The sequence below is a fragment of the Nasonia vitripennis genome, chromosome 4 (assembly GCF_009193385.2).
Source record: "Nasonia vitripennis strain AsymCx chromosome 4, Nvit_psr_1.1, whole genome shotgun sequence".
NCBI classification, from domain to species: Eukaryota; Metazoa; Arthropoda; class Insecta; order Hymenoptera; family Pteromalidae; genus Nasonia; species Nasonia vitripennis.
Genome location: NC_045760.1, coordinates 23,119,239 through 23,141,436, shown reverse-complemented (window position 1 = coordinate 23,141,436; position 22,198 = coordinate 23,119,239). Strand labels below are relative to the sequence as shown.

General features: G+C 48.8%; 1 protein-coding gene and 1 pseudogene across 2 annotated transcripts in view; both read left to right on the top strand.

Annotated features, from left to right (window-relative positions):
• The first annotated feature begins 835 nt into the window (after window positions 1-835).
• On the top strand, window positions 836-6,326 carry LOC100680091 (annotated as a pseudogene).
• A 4,622-nt stretch (window positions 6,327-10,948) lies between these two features.
• The window catches only part of LOC100120687 (protein pangolin, isoforms A/H/I/S), a 94,125-nt gene continuing 82,875 nt past the window's right edge, over window positions 10,949-22,198 (top strand). Inside the window, exons 1-2 of one of the 2 annotated variants that reach the window (XM_031929952.1) lie at window positions 10,949-11,818; window positions 12,259-12,334. In XM_031929952.1, coding sequence (XP_031785812.1) covers window positions 11,669-11,818; window positions 12,259-12,334 — 226 coding nt within the window. In that variant the 5' untranslated portion in view covers window positions 10,949-11,668. The remainder of the gene's footprint in view (window positions 11,819-12,258; window positions 12,335-22,198) is intronic. The other variant, XM_016985395.3, reaches the window with a different exon arrangement.

Here is a 22,198-nt window from a genome sequence, read left to right as displayed (position 1 = left end):
AAATAGAGCGTTTAATAAAATACTAAAACCGGAGCGCAATAGTATTATATTCAAAGAATCATTATACCGAACGTAATTATAGTAATTTTTCAACAAGCTTCAAAGTACGAATAAGTGTTTACGCATCTCAGCGCAAACTTTAAAACTAAGTAGTACTTTAATTTAACCAATAAACGTTTTATTATTTGAATTTTTATCAATATAAGCAGCATCGTATCATTCCATTAAGTTTAATAAATCATTCTATCGAAAGAAAAAGTTAATTCGACCTTTAATTTTTTGACATTTGAAATACGGATCGTGATGGATTTGGATCGTGTGGAGAATCGATCCATGATTTCTAAATTACTATTCTATTTACGATTAGTGAGCTGTAGTAGGCACAGACTCTTAAATTTTAGACGCACATTCAATTATGAAACCAAGTGGTTAAATTTATTCTGGTGGGTTCGTTTCATAAGATTGACATCTTTTCATCAGGCCTGCATCTTAGGTATCACGGCGTCCGTTAAAGCTTTAGCTACCGCATACACTCAAACTGATTGTATAAGCATTTTATTTATTCTTGTCGTGCATTCTCGAATTTCACTTTTCTAGGTTAGGAATTCATAAATGTATAGATCACAGCCAATTGCAGTGCAGTATGTTATGTTGAGCCTGGCTCAAAAGCGTCACCGCGTATGTGCGTCACGATCTCTCGATGTTTCTACGCGATTTGATATTTTTAAAAACTCAACCACAATATTATTTAAAACTTCACCAGAGAGTTCTATTTTTTACAGCTTGTAAAAACTAGAAATGGCGTAAAAACGTAAAAAGTAAAAACTAAAACTGTTTATGGCGATCGAACGAGATAATATAGAAGAGGCTTTGAGGATATTATCAGAAAACAGCGACACTGGATTAATTTCAGAAGGCGTTGGTCCTCTACGCATAACTGTTCTTCAAATAGCCATATGGAAGGGACAAGCATGCCTGTTGGATCTTCTTCAGCAAAAAGGTATCGACGTCAACGGCACTGATAAGCTTGGCAGATGTGGTCTTCATTACGCTGCCCAACAGGGCAACGTAAATATCGTCAGGTGGCTTCTTCAGCATGGTGCTCTGGTCAACAGTAAATTTGTACCATCTTTCTGCACGAATGACAACAGATTAAAAGAACGCGCTTTTAACGAACGATCTTTTGCCTTGGGTAACTGTGTAGGTAAACTTTAATTAAAAATTATCTGCAAAAAATGAAATCACCATAGTATTTCTTAATCGAAGAATCAATTCCGTCTCAAAATCATTTAGGCCGACTGTACCTTTTTACCCGAGTTTTTGATAAGAATAACCCACATAGCATAAGGTTGGATTTAAAAACACTCCTATAACGTTTTATTAAAAACTTATAAGAATTACATATAAAACGTTTTAAAAATGCGTAAATGTCCACTTATATGGTTCTTTAGCTAAGTACTTTAAGGCGTCATGAATCGTTATAGAAGCTACAAAAACGTTCCCTAGTAACGTAGTAAACGTTACAAAATAAATGAAAATTTGACGGCGCTTTTTGATCTACAAACGAATTATTGCTTAGATGTCTAAAAAGAGAAATGTCTTAGCTAGAAGGAGGGAGGTGACAGGGCGAATTAAAATTTAACGATACGGTACTTATCACCTCGTGCATTTTATCATCCTTTTTGCCTTTGCTACCTAACGGTGCGGTCAATTTTGATATAAGTATACAAATATAGCAAAGTTTGCGGAACTATAAAAAAATAGCAATAAGCATCGTGCCGGACAGGGCCACCACAGATGCCTTCCACTTCAGCATGTACACCCGCCAGCGCAACTGGCGAGCGGGTTGCCTGCCTACAGGTACTGTCATCGTGGTTGCGTCGTCGGATCATCGTAATAACAGTCATGGGACTTTGGATATCTTTAAAATCAAGATGTGCAAATTCACAGAAAACCGGACACTTCAGACGTTTACTTGACATTTACTTGACATTTTAATATTTATAGATTTCACTACTTTTTCTTGTCAAGGTTTTTACTTTTGAAAAAAGTTTTATTTAGGGAGTAAATTTGAAGTCGCATTTAGAGAAGTAGGTATTATTCAGTCTGCCTCCAGGGCTTGAGATGGAATCGATCGAAGGAAGCTGTTGTTATACATTAAAATCTATCATGTTAATTCGAAAAGTGAACTGTTGTATATATAATTTATATTTTTGTTGTGTTTCGTGGAAGCTGCCACTACCTGATTGTTGGGGAAGGATGCCGCTCCATTTGTCTGTAAAGAATAATCATCTAGAAGTAAGTAAAATACTAATAGAAGCTGGCGCAGAAAGCAACGTGAAAGATAATCAAGGAATAGAACCTCTTCTACAGACAGGTTCTAAGGTGACGGTCAATGACTTTCAAGAACTTACGAAGTACGCGAAAATCGTCGAACTTTTAATTTCCGCCGGAGCTCAAATTAACGCAGTACACACAAATACAGGTAGTCAATTTAATTTTAATATTGAACATTGATGTTCTTATAATAAAGAGAATTGATGCCTCTGCCACGTACCAGAAAATATTTTTACAGATGATCCAGATATCGCAGTTGCGGCAGCAAACAGCTAGCAAAAAATTATAAAAAAAAACTGTTGGAAGCATGAATAGCTTGTTGGCGGAAAGTAAGCAAATAAATTCATCAAACGGTAGATTTTGTGTATACTAGGAGATCTGATCAAGTGATCAATCACATCTTTTTAGAAAGATTTTAAATTTTGCCGCCGGCTGAGCCCTAACAGTTCGAAGCGTTTGTAGGTTATGTAATGAAATTCACGTTTCTATAAATTCCATCACTTTGCCACTATCCTAGCAGACCCTAATTCTTGGAGCCTTTAGTTGTTTGAAACTTTTTTCGTTTGGAACGAGGAGACGCGCACTCTCTAATATGTTTTCACAAAAATAGAAATCTTCCTAGACTGGAGAATCGATCCATGATTTCTAAGTTACTATTCTATTTACGATTAGTGAGCTGTAGTAGGCACAGACTCTTAAATTTTAGACGCGCATCCAATTATGAAACCAAGTGGTTAAATTTATTCTGATGGGTTCGTTTCATAGGATTGACAGCTTTGCATCAGGCCTGCATCTTAGGTATCACGGCGTCTGTTAAAGCTATATTAAATGCCGGTAGCGTTCCAGTACTCCGGTGCTACGGTACTGGAAGCACGCCCCTTCATGAAGCGGCAGCAAGGGGTCATCTGCAAATATTGTGCGAATTAATGCTGAAAATTCCGAAAGAATGCATCGATTTGCGGGATAAAGTTTGTAATTCCTCAAATGACATATCCGCGCAGGTATCTTTCTTAACCTATAAAATTAGACGAGATTTTTCAACGGCCTTATTGCGTCGCGACAGGACGGACACACGTCGCTGCACCGAGCTGCGTACCAAAGACATCGTGACTGCTTTATGCTGCTTATCGAGCAGGGCTGCAGTTTGGCGGCGAAAACGAGAATGGGTATCTCGGGTCTAGATATGATCTTTGCATACGTGCCGCGACCCGTGTGTTTGCTGGAGCACGCGCTCAACCGCAGAATTCATTGCACTTCGACTTCCCCTCTGGAGAAAGATAGCTGCGTAAGCGCGCATGAACATAAGAGGAAGATGATTTAGAGCGCAGGTCTTGGATCGAAGATTCCGATTTTGATATTTTCGTTGCAGATTGACGTGGATTTCGGCGTTCTGACTCCGGCGAATGAGCTGCAGATGAGCGTGATTTGCTCGCTGATCAACGCTGCAGCCAATGTAGAGCAGTTATCGCTGCTGCAGCATCCTCTTTTGGAGCTATTTCTGAGGCTGAAATAGAACCGGTTGCGAATATTTTTCATCTTTCTGGTTCTGGTGCACGTTTGCTTCGCGATATCGGTCTCGGCGTATTCGGCAGTTTTGCTGAAGAAAGTCGGCTACAGGTACCTGTCTCAGAAGATCGTCTTATTGTGCACGGGCATTCTCTTGTTCCACAACACGATTCAGATACTGATGGTCCCGAGGTAAAGCTGATAGAGAAGAGTTTGTATTTCAAAAGCATCCCCCCCCCCCCGCTCTCTCTCTCTCTCTCTCTCTCTCTTTATACCCAAGCATGCTTCAACGATCCGTCAATTGTACACCCGCAGGTATTACGTGAGGCAACTGGAAACATGGCTTTCGCTCGTTTGCTCGACGACCTCACTGCTGATTCTCCCATGAGAACTGCTCGAAGGAAGAATGCCGCACTCCCGAGTGGAAACTGCATTTGGTGAGCATCGTCATTCTGCTGTCGTGGATGCACCTGATGCTGCTGATCGGACGCTTTCCAGCCTGCGGATATTACGCGCTCATGTTCTACACCGTGCTGAAGAATCTGCTGAAGGTGAGCGAGCGCGGCTTGTAATGAAAATGAAGCGAATGAGGGAGAGCAATCATCGCTCGAAAGGGCGATGATTTCTGATGCGTTTGCAGATACATGCGCATAATATGAGAGTGAACACAGAGAAAAGCGAAAAGAACGCGGAGCAGATCGAGGCAAGAGAACGAAAATGAGTAAGCCGAGCTACATTTTCCCTCCTCACATACAACAGGTTCTCTTGGCATTCATCTGGCTGATCGTCGGATTCACGCTGAGCTTTTCCGTGCTCTTCCACGAGACCGACCATTTCCAGAGCTCGTGGAAAGCCCTAGCCAAGACCATCTTGATGATGATGGGCGAATACGAGTACGCGGACATGTTCGCCGTGCGCACCAACGCCGCCGACTCGTTTCTCCTGGTCACCGGCCGCATCGTCTTTCTCGCCTTTGTCATTCTGGCCAGCGTCGTCCTCATGAACCTCATGATTGGTCTGGCCGTCAGCGACATTCAGGCCCTGGAACAGGTCGTACGTGCGCTTTTACCGATTTCCGATTGATTTTGCGATTGATCGTTCGAATTCGCCTGTCTATATAGGGTCACATTCAACGTCTTCTGAAACAAACGGAATTCGTGGCACATCTGGAGAGTAACCGATCATCGGATTTTCCGGAGCAAGTGGATAAACAAGCACTTGAAAGGCTTTATCGAGTCCAAGCGCAGTAACAGCAACAGTAATTTGGGCGTTCCTTTTGAACTGGCAGAAGACCTCATCGAAATAGCTAAAAGTAACACGAAGCACGGGGACGAGTGAGTATTGCTTAGTAAGTTTAGCAGTACAATATGCCAATAAGAGTCTACAGAGCTTTGGTCAAAATACAACATTAAACAAACATATTGTGTAATTTTCTATTCGAAACAAATTATCTTGAATGCGATTTGAATTTTACTCTTGCTGCAGAACTTTAACATCACTACATTCATTAGCGTGCGTGCGCGCATGCTCGACGCTCTCGTACAATTTTGTTTCTGAATATCAGGACCGACGGTCACGCTAACGGAGAACACAGTAAGGTGGGATTTAAACGCGCTATCGATAACATAAAACTGCAGCTTCGTGTAATAGAACAATTCAAATTAAGAGATAAAAATCATCCGTACGTGAAATATTTAGCAAAGCTGTGTCTCAAAAGAAAATCTGACTTTGAAGCGATTAACATTTAAAGAAAAAATGAAAAATGTAAACGTCGCGGATTATCCGGTGAAGAATTTTTCTGCAGGGCGTCAAATCAAATGTTTTACCAGGAGAGAGAGAGAGAGAGAGTCAAAGTGAGAGAGAGAGAGAGAGAGAGCGAGGCCGTGTGAGATTAGTTGGCTAAACAGACAACAGATGTCGGGTCATTCTTTCTTCGCAAAGAAATCTTATACATCAGAAGAATCGATATTTACTTGAATGAAAAATATGTTTAAATTATTGACAATAAACGAAGTATATAGCGTAGAAAATTGATGTAGTTCAGAATAATAGTAATAATAATGATAATAAAAGTTATATTTTGGTCAAGGATCCAAAAATACACCAATGTTGGCGTAACCGTGTGTTTATTTATAGTCATTTACTTATCTCTTTTTTTTATAAGGGTAAACTGAAAGAAATAAAGCAGATATGTGGAATTATTTACTTATTTTACGTATATTTCGAATATTGGAAGCCACTTTAAAAACGCGCAAAATGCTCGCAAACTATGGTGATTATTCTTGAATGTCGATCAACTTGGTTTGCTCGAGCCAAGCGAGTTAGGAATGAGTTAAAATTTGAAACTCAAACGATCTAAAGTCCCCTAAATGAAAATTGTGCATCATTGCAGGTATGGCTTGAATAAGTCTGCTCTGCAACTGTGGTCTGACGTTCGAACGCCAGAGACGTTCATGTACAAATTTGAGGCAGAAACGACGTGACTATATACTTATATACATATAGCTCCAAAGACGCAAAATACACCATTTAACGTGCCCGCGAGACTCATTCACAAGGAAGAGAGAACCTGTTAGAGCGCGTAAAGTAAATTCGTGCGAGCGAAGTCGCGAGTTTCGGCCTGCTCTCTCGCGCTCACGCGCAGTCTTTTATTTCTTTCATAAAAGCTTAGCTATATAGCGGCCGTAAAGCCATTATGGCTTCCCAATCGTAAAGCGAGGCTTCTATCCAAACAAATTAAAACACATCGTCGCGAGGGACTTAACGAGGATATTTTTTGGATCTTGCCTCTCACACTCTCGCGGGCGGTTCGAAAACTGCGACGCGCCCCGTCATTAGGGCGCGAGGCTAATAACCGCGCAAAAAAGTAGCCGGAGACGGAGAGAAAGAGAAACGAGTCGGGATATGTATAGTAGTATAGTGCGAGCGCGTGCGCACTAATGCCGCGAAATAAATGCAAAAATAATCCGAGAGCGAGAGAGAGAGAGAGAGAGAGAGAGAGAGAGAGAGAGAGAGGGAGAGAGAGAGAGAGAGAGAGAGAGAGGGAGAGAGAGAGAGAGAGAGAGAGAGAGATCGATGACGGGCGCATGAATTACCATGAGATTATCGAGTCGGGAACGGGAGAGTCGCATTTCACTCTTACGTACACAAGCCTCGATATAGATACACACACACACACACATACACACACGTGTACATTGTACGCACATACTTACGCACCTGCGACTGTCTACTCTCTATTCCGAGGTTTCGACGATTTTCGTATTCACGAGTATAGCATGTTGCAAGTGTAGTGGCGCGTGACTCAAGCGTGAATGAACAGAATGGGCCCGCACGCCGGACACCGACGAGTGCCCCAGACCCTCCTTTCCTGGCTGTCTATATAGCCGCATAGGAAGATTTCGAATTCTTCGATTTAACCAGTTTTCCTTCGTCCACCAAATTTACATGCTACGTGTTTTAACTCTGTATGGTCGTCTTATCGGGAACTGCTGCTACGCATACAGTTAATTTCAAAAGCTCCATTCACGGATGCTTACCTTACCAGTTGTGCCGAATGTAAACAAAGTAGATCGTTACCATCATAACATTTATATTTGATAGTTAAATTCTTTCAACTGAACAAAAATTATCGAATCAAACATATACATAGTTACCCTAATCGGGGGGAAATGCGTGTTCACCTGACAATTTCATTTAGTTTTATATTACAGATTTTTTGACATTCCGTGCGTGCGAAACACTGTTTCGCGGTCACTGCGTTGTACTTGAAGCTCCATGCTAAATCGAGATTCGCACACGCCGCGTGTACGTCAAAAAATACGGTTCCATACTGAGAGAACAATTTCTTTACAGTAATAAACTCCACGACTTTACCGTCAATGGAGACGACTTCAAGGCTCCGGTAACAAACATTCATTAACAGTTAATGCACGAGAATTCTTCATAGTTAATCCATTTGAAATTTTGAAAATTTCAAACTCGTTATAATACAAACAATTGTATTAAAAAATACCACCAAAGCTGGGAATCGATCCTCGGACCAACAGGTCACAAGTCCATTCTGGCTCCACCACAATATGATAGAGAATTACAATTGATTATGCATCATATATAATTGATTAGAAATAATTTTATCCATCAACAGAGCGAGGACGAAAACTTTATAGAATTATATGTACGAAGTAAAACCAATTTTGACATTAAACTGATGCATATTGTTGAACGAAGCTATACTATGTGCCAAAGGATTGGCAGCGGTTTTTTCTCTATACTATACAAGAAGTGACTAACAGTGAAGTAATATGGAGTAATTATTTAATTATTAATCCGTATGGATTTGGCCCAAAGAAGCGAGATGTTCGAATTTCAAATGCATGGATTAGTTTACAGTAAAAAAAAATTACTCCTCCCAGTGCCACGATTATTTTGACCTTTAGTGATTTCCGAAGACTTAAGTATATTAAACGCTAATGCTATTAGAATGTCTTGACAAGGAGCCAAGCTCAGATCAAGTATGCGAATCGGAAACTCGTATATGAGCCATTCTACGAGAAGTCGGACCAGTTTTTGCATGCGTTTGGACATACAAAATGTAAAGAAAAATGATGGCACCTTCGAACCCGAAACTTCTCGTTGGCATATGGTTGGAAGGTGCCACCCTTCTTTTACATTTTGTATGTCCAAACGCACTGGAAAAAAAACTTGGACCGGTACGCGTGCCCTCAAAATTGCAAGATCTCGTATTTTTCGTAGAATGACTCATATAGGTATACCGGGAGGTTAGGTCAGGCGTCTATACGCTGTCGCTGTGTCCCGCGCACCGCACATGCGGGCCGCGTAATATTTTAGCGTTAAACTGGCTTAAATAACACACTCTCGTTAGCAGCTTTCTAGCTGCAAAGCCACTAAAAAGGTCGCTCTGATAGCGGACTTTTGGCTAATTTCAACTTACTTTTTAACAGATAACGTTAATTTCCAGCAAGAAACCTGTTAACATTTCTACCAGGGCGGTCAAATGTTACATTAAGAACTGACAGGCTTTTCTATTGGAAATATTTTTGTACGGGTTTCGAGTTCGAATCGCGGGGTTTTTAGAAAATATTCCTATGAAGTGCGCCGCGTAATATTGTTGAAACTTCTCCATAAGGAGGTCTCAAAGTTGATTAAAAATTCAAATTTCGCGCCACAATATATCAGATGAAAAAACAATTGATTTACTTAGAATAATTAAATAAAGGAAAATTACGAAAAACCAAGAGTTAGTTGACCTTCGTAATGTAATTATCCATCATTGTCCAAATTCCAAATCCAAGAAAACCTTGAAATTTTGTATTAATAACTTTGGGCAATGATGGATAATGGTATATTGCGCGCCAAGAGCCTGAAGTGGCCTTTTTAGACTGGGTGTGGAATTTGCAGCACGTAGTACTGCAACCACACGAGGTGAAAAAGCCCACCTACTTAGCTACGTTTGTTGAACGTTTGTTAAAAAAGTTAATAGAGATAAATAAAAACTCTTTTGCCCACTAAAATAATTTTTAGTTCCTCGATCAAAAAAGAGTCACTTTAGTCCCGATTAAGAGGCACACGCAGACCGAGAGCGTGCAATTCTAAAAATAACTCTTGGAATATTTTTAAAAAATTACGAATTATCTTAAATTTCGTAAATCCATGAAAAATGTAAAAAATACATTCAAAAATTTCAAACGATTCATACGATCTATTTGACTTGTCGAGAAATTCTGACGATAAGTTTAAAGATTAAACTGACAGCGTATATCGCGTTATAAATAATTGAATTCATAATTTAAATTCATAATCTTGCAGAGAAATGTCGTGGGATGAGCCGAGTGAACAAAATTATGGTGTGATACAAGCAAATGGAAAGGCGGAAAAAGAGCGAAATTTTCGCGACAAGACTTCTGAGAACAACGAAATTCTCCTTATCCCTCGTTGTAAATCCGATGCACGGTGATTGTTGCGCGCGTTGTTTCCAAAGGTACACGGCCTCTGGGTACTGCGCGCGCGTCTTTATAGAGTGCGAGAAAGATAGCCCTGGATAGGTGCCTGCAGCAGCCGAGAAAGAGGGAAAGAGAGTGAGAGAGAGAGAGGGGGGGGGGGCGACGCAAACGAAGATGACAGAGCTGAAGGACGGACGAAGAATGAAGAAGCAGCGAGAGAGAGAGAGAGAGAGAGAGAGAGAGAGAGAGAGAGAGAGAGAGAGAGAGAGGGGAGCAAGAGAACGAAAAGCACGATAAACGAGTCGATGCGAAGAGGAAAGTAAATATCGCCGCAGAGCCAGAGGGAGCTGAAAGTAAGAGATGTATACATGTACAATTATAATTTTGAATAATGCTCGCGGACTGATAGGCCGATGCCCAAGAATGTACATACTCTCACTGATCTTCAGGCTATTAACAACTGAGACGAGTTGCCCACATCCAAAGTTTAATTATAACACCTTTCGATTGAGATACTTGCCGCAATCAATTTGTAATTAATCATCGCTAGGCGATGTTTGATTTGATGTAATGTAGCAGGCACAAAGAACGAGCCGCGCATAATTATTATCTGCAACGGCAGAAGAGCCTCGCGCGAGCCAGAGAGAGAAATCAAAAGAAGCGAGCGAGGCGCAGAATAGGGCAGAAATGGGCGCGCTGATCAACTCGGCGCTTCGACTCGTCTCTCGTCGCGTATAGTGTATGTATATACACACGTTCGCAGTCTCGCCGCGCCGCACAGTCACACACGCGCGCAGGTGCTGCACAGTGTACACACAACTATAAGCTAAGGCACAAGAACAACACACACACACACACACACACACCGACACCACACGGCGCTGCAGCGCTTCTTCTCTTCGCGCTCGCTCAGCCGGCAGCAACGCTGGCTCCTCGTCGGTCTGGCCGCTGCTGCCACGACTCCCGGTGGCGGCGCGGTCGTCGAGTCGAGTCCCTCTCTCTCTCTCTCTCTCTCTCTCTCTCTCTCTCTCTCACTCGCTCGCGCTCACTTGTTCCCGTCCCGGCCGCGTTGCTGTGCGGCGCGAGGGAGAGAGACGTAGCGGGGCTCGCCGTGATTGGTCCGCGCGTGGGAGAGCAGCCGCCCGCTGAGCGCGAGCGCGAGCGAGAGGGAGAGAGAGAGAGAGAGAGTAAAGTTGCGGCGGTGGCGACTCCGCACTAGACGCCGGCTCGGGCAGTCAGCAGCGAGCTACACGACGGGGAGCGTCTCGCAACGGGCTCTCCGCGCTGCTCAACGTGCGCAGCACTGCATACACACGCAGAGGCCCCGGCAGCTACGTCAACAACGGACGGGCCGTGAAAGCAGCAGAGCAGCACTTCTCCGTCGCGGTGGCCGCCTCCGCGCGCACAAGCCTCAGTGTCCGAGAGGCCCACGAGCAGTTCAAGTCTACCGTCCTCCGTCGGCTCCGAGGTCGTGCTTCGCGCTGCAGAGCGGCGGCAAAGCCCTGCACCAGAGGCGAAGCAGCAGCGCGTAGGAGGGGCGGCCGTGGCCACGGCGCGCACGACGATGGCCGGGCGCGCGATCCCGGCGCCCAGTCATGCCATCTCCCGAGTGCAGCCAGGCCCAGCAGCCTCGGTCCAGCAGCGGACGACGCCGACGGTCGTTCGCTCGGCCGGACGGGCCCACTAGACAGCCTCTCGCCCGCCTACCGCACGACAGTTCGCTCTCGGGATCATTCGCCTGCGCCGTCTCCGCAGTGCCCGCGCCGCGAGTGTGACACGCGAGTGCCAGTTGCAGCCTGTTCGCCTCGTCGCTGTTCTTCTGCCCTGCCTCAGCGATTGAAGGGCCGAGGAGGACCGACACGATGCCGCACGTCAGCAGCAGCGGCGGCGGCGAGGACCTCGGCAGCGAGGACGAGGTCAAGGTCTTCAAGGATGAGGGCGAGGACGAGAAGAGGTCCTCGGAGAACCTCACCGAGGAGAAGAGCTCCCTCATCGATCTCACGGAGTCGGAGGTGCCTGCCCGTCCTCTTCTTCTCTATTTTACACTCCCTCGCGCCACCCCGAGCATCGCCCGCCCGACAGACGAGAGAACGCCACCTCGCAACATTTCTCTTTTTGCATTCGATTCATTGTACACACTTGTACCAGAGCCGACTCGCTTATAATGGTTGTAATTGTAGAATCGCTGGAGCGTTCGAGCGGACTCGAGCGTCACAACACGCCCGGCGCGCGCGCGAGCACGTGCCGTCGCGTTCTATCTTTAATTGTCGATTCCCTTTCCGAGAAGCCTTGCACCCATGTAGTGCTAAATTCGGAATTTTCGCAGCAGGAACCGCTCGCGAGTGTCGTCGGCGAATAACGATGGTCGATTGTTGTTGGCGTTCTCTTATCCGGTCGGCTCTCGTCATTTCGTGGAAGTGATACGACGTGTGTGTTTATGCGTGTGTTGCAGGAGAAGGTATCCCTCGCCGGAGGAAGCTACAGCACGGGGAAGGCGGCGGCAAGGTCCGACCTTAGCCCGGTGTTTGGTGAGTTTTTCACCCTCGTTACGATTTCACATTCTTTTTCGATATATACCCATGTGTGGCTATGTAGTGTCAGTGTGTACAGTGTGCATGCTAGAGGTTTGGCAGGTGATCCAGCGGTTTTTCGGCGCGGATACAGAGCTCGCATACGGAATAACACGAGTGAGCGAGCGCGCGGGGGTTCGCAGAAAGCAAGTAAAGCCGTTTCGGTGAACCGCGCGGGCAAGTCGCGCGGCGAACCGACGGACGCTGCTCGCCGCTACGTTTGGCATCTCATACTTGCGCATGAGATGCGCGTGGAAGGAAAGGCCGAGGGGCGCGAGCGGCGACGAGCGAGACTCTGCGAATGCGCGATTAGAAAACTAATAGAAATTCAGAATCGGCCGGCGGCGGCGTACGGCGCGCGCTTTTCAACGCGATAACGTGACTCGCATGAGCGAGAATGTGCGCGCTGCTGCTGGTCGCGCCGCTTCAACGCACGAGAGAAGGACGGGGATAGCTGGCAGCGATAAAATGACAACGAGTGAAAGAAAACAGCGTGACGCATCTCTCGCTTACATAGCAGCGCGCGCCTTTCTTCTGCTCGTTTTTTCCGCTGCGAACGAATTTCGTCGCTTGAATTAAGTATACAGGCGGAGGCATTCCTTTGTCGAGCTCCGCGGCTCTGCTTTTCAGAGTATCGGTAAACATTTTAAATTGCTGAGCAGCTCGCCGCCTGCCTTTCACGCACTCGGTCCTCGTCGTGCCCGTCGCGGTCGCACTCTAACCTCATCTCTCCGCAGTCGCGTCGTTCGCGTCTCGTTATATAGGTACACGCAACGAGGAAACAGGTGCTTCATCTCCGATAAGACCACGGCTCGCTATGTTTATCTAATCGTGCACAATAGGCAAAGGAGACCTGTCGAGGGAAAATCCTCGTCGCGATAATCGGCACCACTGACGCACGTTCGCCGGGCGATTTCGGCCAGCCGGCTATTAGCAACGGCGATCGGAAAGAGCCTCTCCGAGAGTTATCGGCGTCGCGATCGCGCGCGAGGGCGATACACCAGCTGATTGTCATCTCTAGAGATTCACCGATGGCTCTGGCTATATACTCGCGCCGCGTCGCCGCGCGGTCATTTTATCCGCGCGCGCAGTTCAACGACGCGCGAGAGCGCAATAACTCCGCTCCCTCCTCGGCCCCGCTCCTCCTCGAGCGCCTTCCTCCCCCCACTTGCCGTCGCTGCCGCGCTATCTTGACCACTTTTTTCTTTCTCTTTTTTTTAATAAACTCGCGATAAAGCCAGACCGACGCGCTGCTACTGCCACAACGCCCGCGCTGCAGTTTACGCTGCTGCAAGCGGCGCTTAATTAAATTTTTACCCTCGATATTTTATTCCCGGCGGGCTGCTATCTGTGCTCGGCAGCGGGCGGAAAGTGCAATCGTCGCCCCTATCTAATCTACTCCCGCTCTTCTACTCGGCGTTTGTCTTTTTCGACTGTTGTTTACATTGTTTTACACCGCCGATCTTTCGTAAAACCGAGCGCGGGCGCTGTTTTCGTGGGAGATTATCCTTAATTCCCCGGCGATTGTACGACAAATATTTGCCGGAGTGCGTGTAGTTTGGTAGAAACGAAGATTATCCAACGATGGACGTCGGGAAGCTCTATTGAAAGGTTGCGCAAGCGAGCGCGTTGCTGCGCGCCTCTGTATACCTATATACGAGGACTCGTAGTCGAAACCGCAGAGAGGTGGCGCATGATTATTTTTATTATTAAAACCGGCCGGTGCGCTATACAGCAAAGGACGACGAGGACGATGAGACGCCGTCTTTATGGCGGGCAATCGGGGCCGACTGTAATCGCCCTTTATTGTCTCCTGGTCGGTCGAACGGCCGCCGGACATCCTAAATAAACAAGCGAACGCTGCCGCTCGACCCGCCGCGCGCGCTTCTGCAGCTCCGCGAGTCTCTCTACTTATATAACCTATGGGCATTGGGTATACGAGGATAATAGGAAAGAATGAGAAGCCCCTAAGGGCGTGAAAATGGCCGTTTCTCCGACTTTCTCTCTCTGCGGACGCGGAGTCTGCGCGTATCAGTGACGGTAGCAGATCGCTTTCTCACGCTCTTCTAAAATAACATTGCAGCCGCGCGATGAGGAATAACAGCTAAACTGTATACAAGGTGCTTTACGACCGAGCACACGGAGAGGGAGAGAGGGAGAGAGAGAGAGAGAGAGAGAGAGAGAGAGAGAGAGAGAGAGAGAGAGAGAGAGAGAGAGAGCGATGATAACTTGGGAACAAATAATCCTCGTGGCAAACACTGATTGTGAGACTTTGAGGCATCGGAACGCGAAGACAGAAAGCTCGTAATGATGCGTTTTAGAGGCGCGATTAGCGAGCAATTGAAATCCAAGCTGGCATTCGCTGCGGCGAAACGAGAGCCCAGACCGCAAAAATACATACGATTGAGAGAGGGGGGCGGAGGTGAAGCATCGGCGACAGAAAGCCGCAGCAGCAGCGGTTGAGGGGAGAGAGAAAAAACTCGAAAATTAAGAAGATCTTCGCGGGCTTAGCGAGGACGGAGCGCAGCTAGAGAGAGAGAGAGAGAGAGAGAGAGAGAGAGAGAGAGAGAGAGAGAGAGGAACTGCGGGGTAAAAGATGCCAGCCGTAATTTGGCAACATTGCGTGCGGCGCTTCGCGGGAGCGAGAAGAGAGGCGGGAGATTCACTAACGATGCTCTGGCATATAATGGCAGGAAATGCAAAGCAGACGGAGAGAGAAGAGAGAGGGAGCAACGCCTGGTCGTCTCTCTCTCTCTCTCTCTCTCTCTCTCTCTCTCTCTCTATCTCTATCTGCCCCCTCCTGTCGGTGCGTGTACAGTGTTCACTGTACAGTCTCCTTCCTTCTGTACGCTTCCTCTCTTTCTCTCCCGGGCTCTGTATAGGCGCGCGCGTGTGCACTGTGTATATATGACGCGTCTTTCGCGCGAAACAACGACGAGGAGGAGCTCTCTGCGCTCGTCTTTTTCAGCGCGATTATCATGATTAGTTGGCTTTTATGCGAGTGCGCTCGAGAAGCCCCCTCTGTTCCCCCTTTTCTCGATCTGGCCTCTCTTATCTCGCGTCGGATCGTTGCTAATTTATGCACTCAATGCTTACCGCGCGGCAGTCGTTTCGCGACGCACGTCCGGCGCTGCACGCAGTCGGCCCATCGCAATCGGCTGCGGTGAAACATCTTTCCATGCAGCGCAGAGAATAGTTAACAAGCGGCGCGAGCTCCTTTCCGCATACGCTGCCGAGGGCCGTCGTCCTCAAAACTCGGAGCTCGGAGGCACGAAGCGCCGAGACACCTGCTGCGTGTTCTAGAAGTTCATCTCAGCGGAAAAGCCAGCAGTCCGATTTCAACAAGGCAAACAGTTTGCCGCGCGAGTTCGAGTCAAGGTCGTGTCCGAGTAATGAGCTTTTCTGCGAGCAGGCGGAATTTTTCATAATTGCCAGAAAGAGAGAAGATTGGACTGGGGAAGAAAAGGTTATTTCCTGACGCGGCGAACAGCTACGACGACGAGGAGTAGAAAAGCCCGCTTCGCGCGAGGCTGCAGAGATATTATTAAGTAGAAGGCGATGCGGAGGGTTGCAATGGCGAGACAAAAAGAAAAAGAAAGAGGAGAGAGAGAGAGAGAGAGAGAGAGAGAGAGAGAGAGAGAGAGAGAGCTGCGCGTTATCACGTTGTGCAAAGTAATTGGCGAGTTCGCGCGCGTGGGCGCTTAGATAGCCCGAGGCGAGAGAAGCGGCTGTGGCGGCCGAAACCGGACGAAACGAAATGGAAGGAGCAGGAGGGAGACAGAGAGAGAGAGAGAGAGAGAGAGAGACGATTTTTCTCTCCTCTCTCAATTTCCACAATCATTAACGGGCAAATATTGAAAGAGGGGGCAAGGTGGTCGAGGAGAGCGGCCGATGCCGGAGATGTAGAGGGAAAAAGTGGAATGAGCCGATGACATAAATCAAACAAAGAGAGGAGCTAGTCAACAAAACGCAAATTAGAGCCTGGGCTTGATTTTGAAGGGTAGGCGATACGGTGCTGGGAGAGCGGACGAATTCCATCAGCATGTTTTAACCTGGCCGTAATTTTCGAGCGAAGACACCCGATAGATGGGACAGGATGAATGTGTATAGTAACTGCGCGCTCACGCTCTCTCGGCTCCCTCTCCGGAGCATTCTACACGCCCGAGAGCCCGACTATACCTGCTCTCGCTAACGAGCCTACCTGCGCGCCCTGCACTGCTCGCTCGCGCATTCGGACCTGCTTCGTGGCCAACATTACATTATATGCTCTTCCCGAGGCTCGCTCCTGTACGAGAGATCTGACTAGCTGAGCGAATTTCCTACACTCGCCTGCAGCAGCGCTTTCCCATGAGCACCCGGCTCTCGCAAACGAGACGAAAATGCGCGCAAAACCCGACGACCACCCTGAAGTGTGAAAGCTTAAGTGCGCGCAGCAGCCGACTCTTGGCTTTGATGGATGATTGTAATTTTCTGTAATTTGCTTTGCGCCTCGGACTTTCGCGCCGCATTATACGTATTATCCCGTTCGTCGCCGATGGCGAAATGCGGCGCGGCAAAAAGTCCCGCGCGAGATCCGCCGGAAGCTTAATAATATAAGGAACGGTTCGAGGCTGCGCGCAGCTGCTATGTACGCTGCAGTAGATCGACAGTTACGCGCTCGGCTCGCGTATTCTTGCGAGCGCGCCGGAAAAACGTTCGCGCGAACATTCGCGGGAAAGCCGGGGGAGGGCGTACGAGGAGAGGCGGCGCAGGAAAATCACACTTGCCGACGCAGCAGCCTGTAAAATAATGCTCGGGCCTTGCATATGCATTCCGCGGGGGGCGCCGCCGCTGCCGCCCCCTCCTCTCCCGACTCAACTTGTGTTCCGCCAAGCGCGCCTGTGTATGCGTACGCGCGGATCTAAGTGATTCCAAATGCGGAGGCGGAGGTGAAGCCGAGCGAGTCTGTTGCTGCTTTTTGCTTCGCTTTTTTACGCGCTTCCTGTCGGCGCTGCAGCTTCTCTTTGCCAGCGCTGCTGCTGCAGTTTAAATTAATTTTGCGCGCGATGAATGAACCTGCCGTGCCGCTAGCGCTGCCATTTCGTCGGGGCGCGCCCTTCGTTAACGCGCGGCGCTCCCGAAACTCTCTCTCTCTCTCTCTCTCTCTCTCTCTCTCTCTCTCTCTCTCTCCATCTCTCTGCACAATGCATCTGCTTGCGGAGATAGAGAGGGAGGGAGAAAATGTTTACCTCGCGAGGGCTTTTAATTGCGTCGAGTCTCTTTTATCACGTTTTTTGTCAAATATGTTTCTGCGCCGCTGGATTTCCAGACAACTGTCTTATTGGACGCAAGCTTTTGACAGATGTCTGCCCCGTCAGATGCACGTGCTAGACACGTGGCCGCCGTATGATGCCCGAAGTAGTACGTATGGAAGCAGTCCAACGGCCGCTTTTTACATCGCTCTCGCTTCGTAAATACTCGAGCGTCTGCCGCTGCCGATGAGCGCGGATCAGAAACGTCGTCGGGAAATCCGCGAGTTCGTCGCGCTTCGTGGCCTGGTTTGAGCCGAGACGGGGAGACGCGAGGCGCGCGCTTATTATCGCCCACGCGTCGTATTTGTTAATCGTCGTAATAGCCGCTGCTGGCGGTACTCTCGAATTTCAACGCTACTGCATGCGGGACATGACGACCCGGATAAGTTCGAGTGGCCCAATCAACGGTGGATAAGAATTGTGCGCAGCAGGCCCGAGAGACGGAGACAAAAATTAAGGCCCAGAAGGGGTGGGAGGGGGGGGGAAGAGCTGCAGGACATGACAGGCCGGGAGAGCGGCTGCAGCGCGACCGTTTAGCGGGCGCGCGCGCGAGACTAGCAATCTGCGTAGTGTTTTACGACAACTATAAATATGGCCATAAAGCTCTTTGTTTAGAACGGCTAGTCCGGCTTTCGAAACTCGAGGAGAGCGAGAGAGCGGAGAGTCTGCACGCTGCAGCGCTGCGTGCGTGCGAGAGAGGACGAAGGAACGAGCGAGCGTTCGCGCGCATGTGCACTTCTCTTCTCTTCTCTCCTCGCTTCTCTTTCCCTTCGTTCTCTCGTCTCTCTCGGCTCTCTCTCTCTCTCTCTCTCTCTCTCTCTCTCTCGCTGCGTTCCCGCTGCCGCTGCCGCCGTGCCATGCGCGCATTAACGAATTTTCTCTCTCTTGCACTGCAATTATTGCCCGCCGCGCTTTTTATACCCGCAACAGATATTAACAATGTTTAAGCCTATTTTATTGGACTTTTGACACACTTTATTACGCAATTATATCATCTCGCTTTACGAGGCAATTTTTAAATATCCATTTTCCGCTCGCTTTCTTCCTACTGTGTATACGCGCGCGCGTGTTCGGCTGGCTCTTTGAACGTTTTGTTTTCGTGTGCGCACGCGTTTCGCCATAAATTATTTCTCGCGCGTTGCATTTCTAAAGCCATGCCTGCCGTCCTCGGTATCATATTTGTCCGATTAGGCAGAGCACTGGATTAGAATCGCATCTCCCGACCATCGCCTTTCGAGGCCGTTGATCGCGCGCGTCTGTATCGCCTAACTGGAGCTAAATGAGGACGCCGCCTAAGTCCTCGCACCGCTGTTTTTCAATGCTCATGGCGCGTGGTGGCGCTAAGCGCTTAAAAACACGCGCCGGCATAGCAGCAGCAGCAGCGACGTAAGTTTGCTAATCTTATCTGCGAGGCGCGATAGGTATTGCACTACGTATGTGGGGCAATCGGCTCGCGGAGAGTGACATCGCTCGCTCCGCGGCATCATTGTTTTCCGCTGCAGGGGCCGTGTCAATAGTTACCGTGGCCGAAAGGGAGGGATTAAACGCTAAATTAAACGTCGTTAGGCGTCGCGCTGCGCGGGGCCCTCGAGCGCGATTAAACGCTTTTTGAAAATTTGCACAATGCAAATGTGCTCGTGGCGACTGCAAGCAGCCATCAGCGCTGCCGGGAGCTCGAAGAAAAGGCGAAAGACAAAGCGAGGAAGGCGGAATTTCCGAGAGAAGGCTCCGCAAGAGTAGTAACTCGTGTCGTCGCGAGTGGTCGTCGTGGAGAAGGGGTTTTTCGAAAAAAGCTCTCGCCTGCAGCTGGATGTGCGCCTCTAGGCCGTGCGGCAGTCGAGAGGCCCCGCGGTATGCAGCGCAGTCGAGAGTCGCGGAGTGCTCGGCCACTGGAGTGGGGGAGTGAAGGGGGGGAGAGCCGCTCTTTTAAATAAATTCCCGAATCGAGGCCTCCGCCTTCGCCGCCGGTTAACTGCCTGCGCAAGCCGGCTCCTCCGCTGCTCTTTGTAAATAAGGAAACGAGTGGCCGCGTGTCTCCGAACTCTCGCGCGTACGTGACTTTTCGCGAGCACTCTAATTGTCGTCGTCGGCGCAGCCCGCTCCAAAACTCAAAACACGTCTCGCGAGCAAGAGGAGCTCGGTCCTCGGAGAGGAGAGCGCCGCCCCGGCCGGGCTGCAGCGGATCTCGTTAGTTATTTCGAAAACGACGTTCTTTCGAGAAGCCTATAGTGGGCTAATCTACCGAGATGGGCTGCTAGGCTCACGAGGGCAACGTTCTCGGCTTCGAAGAAAATGCGTGCGCGACGCGCGTTGTAAATAATCGCGCTGGACCGACAGAGCCTCCCGTCCTGCGCTGGATGCTATCGCTCGAGCTCGGCTGGCCGCCGGATCATAATAGCATTAATAACGAGCGACTAATTTCTCGGTGCGCTCGGCTCTCGGTATTTACATTGAATTAGCTCTCGGGCGCGCTCGCGGTGTCTTGTAGCCGTGCTGCCACTGTGGCTGGCTCGGGCCTTTCGATCTTTCGCCAGCGTCGATATTCCGCTGCATCTCGCCTGAGCGCGCACAGTCGCTCGATTGAATAATGTACGATGCGAGATCGACGCGGATAGTGTATATGAAGCCCGGCATAATAAATCGCGAGTTGCATAAACTCGCTTGGGCTTGCTCGCGAGCGAGCGCGCGTGAGAGAGAGAGAGAGAGAGAGAGAGAGAGCTTTGACGGATCCGAGAATAGTCAAGGTTGTGTAAACACGCGCGGACGCACAAACGTCAATTAGGAATTTTTTCCTATAAATTATCTCCCCGTTGAGCGATCCATTGTCGGCTGGACTTTTAAGCCAATGCAAATGAACGAGGCTCGATTACCGTGACGCAAGCGTGGCGCGCGGCGGGTTTCACACTCGCAGCACGCATGCGGCGGCGGCAGCCTCTTTTATACAACGCGCTCTAAGTGAATTGTGCAACCGCGCGTTTACCGTTCGTTTGCCATCCCGCCGATTCTCGAGGAAGGCCTCGCGAGAAAGCGCATAACAGCTGAGGCGCTGCGCGGCGGGATCGGACTATAACATTGACGCGCACGCGAATTGCCAAGTATGCGCCGACGACCGTTGGCTCCGCGCTGATCTCGTTGATCGGGCGCTTTCTTCTGCAGGTCTCGCTCTCGACGTCGCCGCCTGCGCTTATACAGAGCGCGCAACGATGCTGGGCCTTGATAATTTAATCGCAGCGCGCGGCTAATATAACTCTTGCGCAATTCAATAAGACCAGGAGTATTCTCGTATTCGTGTTGACGTAAACGCGGAGAGGCTGCGCAGAGATCCGCAACTGAGCAGCGAGAGAGGAACGCACTGTGGCGTGTGTATACCCGCATATACGAGTTCTGCAGTCTGCACTGCTCTCCAGCGCGGAGGATACGGCGCGAGCGTAGCCTTGGCGGGCGCCCATTGTGCGGCACTCGCAGTGCGCGTCTCTTCTTACGGCCGGCGAGGAGTGGAAGAGGGAGCTGCAGAGCACTGCTCGAACGAGCGTGACAGGAGAGAGAAGCGTGAACGCGCGAATTCAAGCCGCTCCTGCGATTATTGGTCTCTCGGAAAATGTCAACGAAATGCGCGCGCGCGTGCCAGCCGAGAGTGACACAATACAAGCGAGACTGGGCATGAAGCGCTAACACATCCTTGCGCCGCCGCGGAGACTGGCTCCCTCTCTCTCTCTCTCTCTCTCTCTCTCTTTCTCTCTCTCTCTCTCTCTCTCTCTCTCTCTCTCTCTCGTTGCATCGGGGAAAAGGAAGGAGAGGGCGTTGGGCCCGGCCTCGAGGCTCGCCAGGAATCCGCGCGCGCGAGGCCCTATTACAAGAGGGTGCGCCGTCTCGTTCGCTCTCTCTCTCTCTCTCTCTCTCTCTCTCTCTCTCTCTCTCGCTCGCCTCGACCTTTATTTCGCGAATGTTCGCTCTCTTATACTCGCCTCTTTCTCTCATTCAAAGCGAGCCAGCTCGCTGCTCCCCGCTTTTAATTTACGGTCTCGTAAAATCGGGAATAGGCGGCCCTTTTTTATTTTCTCGCGCCCATCTACGAAAAGGATACTTTTTGTTTGCTCTCTCTCTCTCTCTCTCCCGCTCGCTCACTCGACCGATCGGGGTTCCGGCTACGGCTGCTGCTTGAGTTGATTGAATTTTTCGGAAAAGGCATTTGGACGACGCTTGAGCAGACGTCGTGGAGGGAGAAAAAAGTTTGAAAAAACGGACTTGTTTGTGCGCGTAAACGTCGACTCGAAACTCTCTGGTGAAAGAAGTCTTTATTCCAAACCAGTCAACGGCAGAGAAAGAGAGAGAGAGAGAGAGAGAGAGAGAGAGAGAGAGAGAGAGAGAGAGAGAGAGAGAGAGAGAGAGATTATTTATTAATTGACTAAGGACTCAAGGTCCAACATAGTCGCTATCAAAGCGATTACCTGGCAGATTATAACTGACGCTGAAAGTAGCATAGCTCGCAGGCCGCTAAGTAGTACTCACGAAGGATATAAGAGTATAGCAA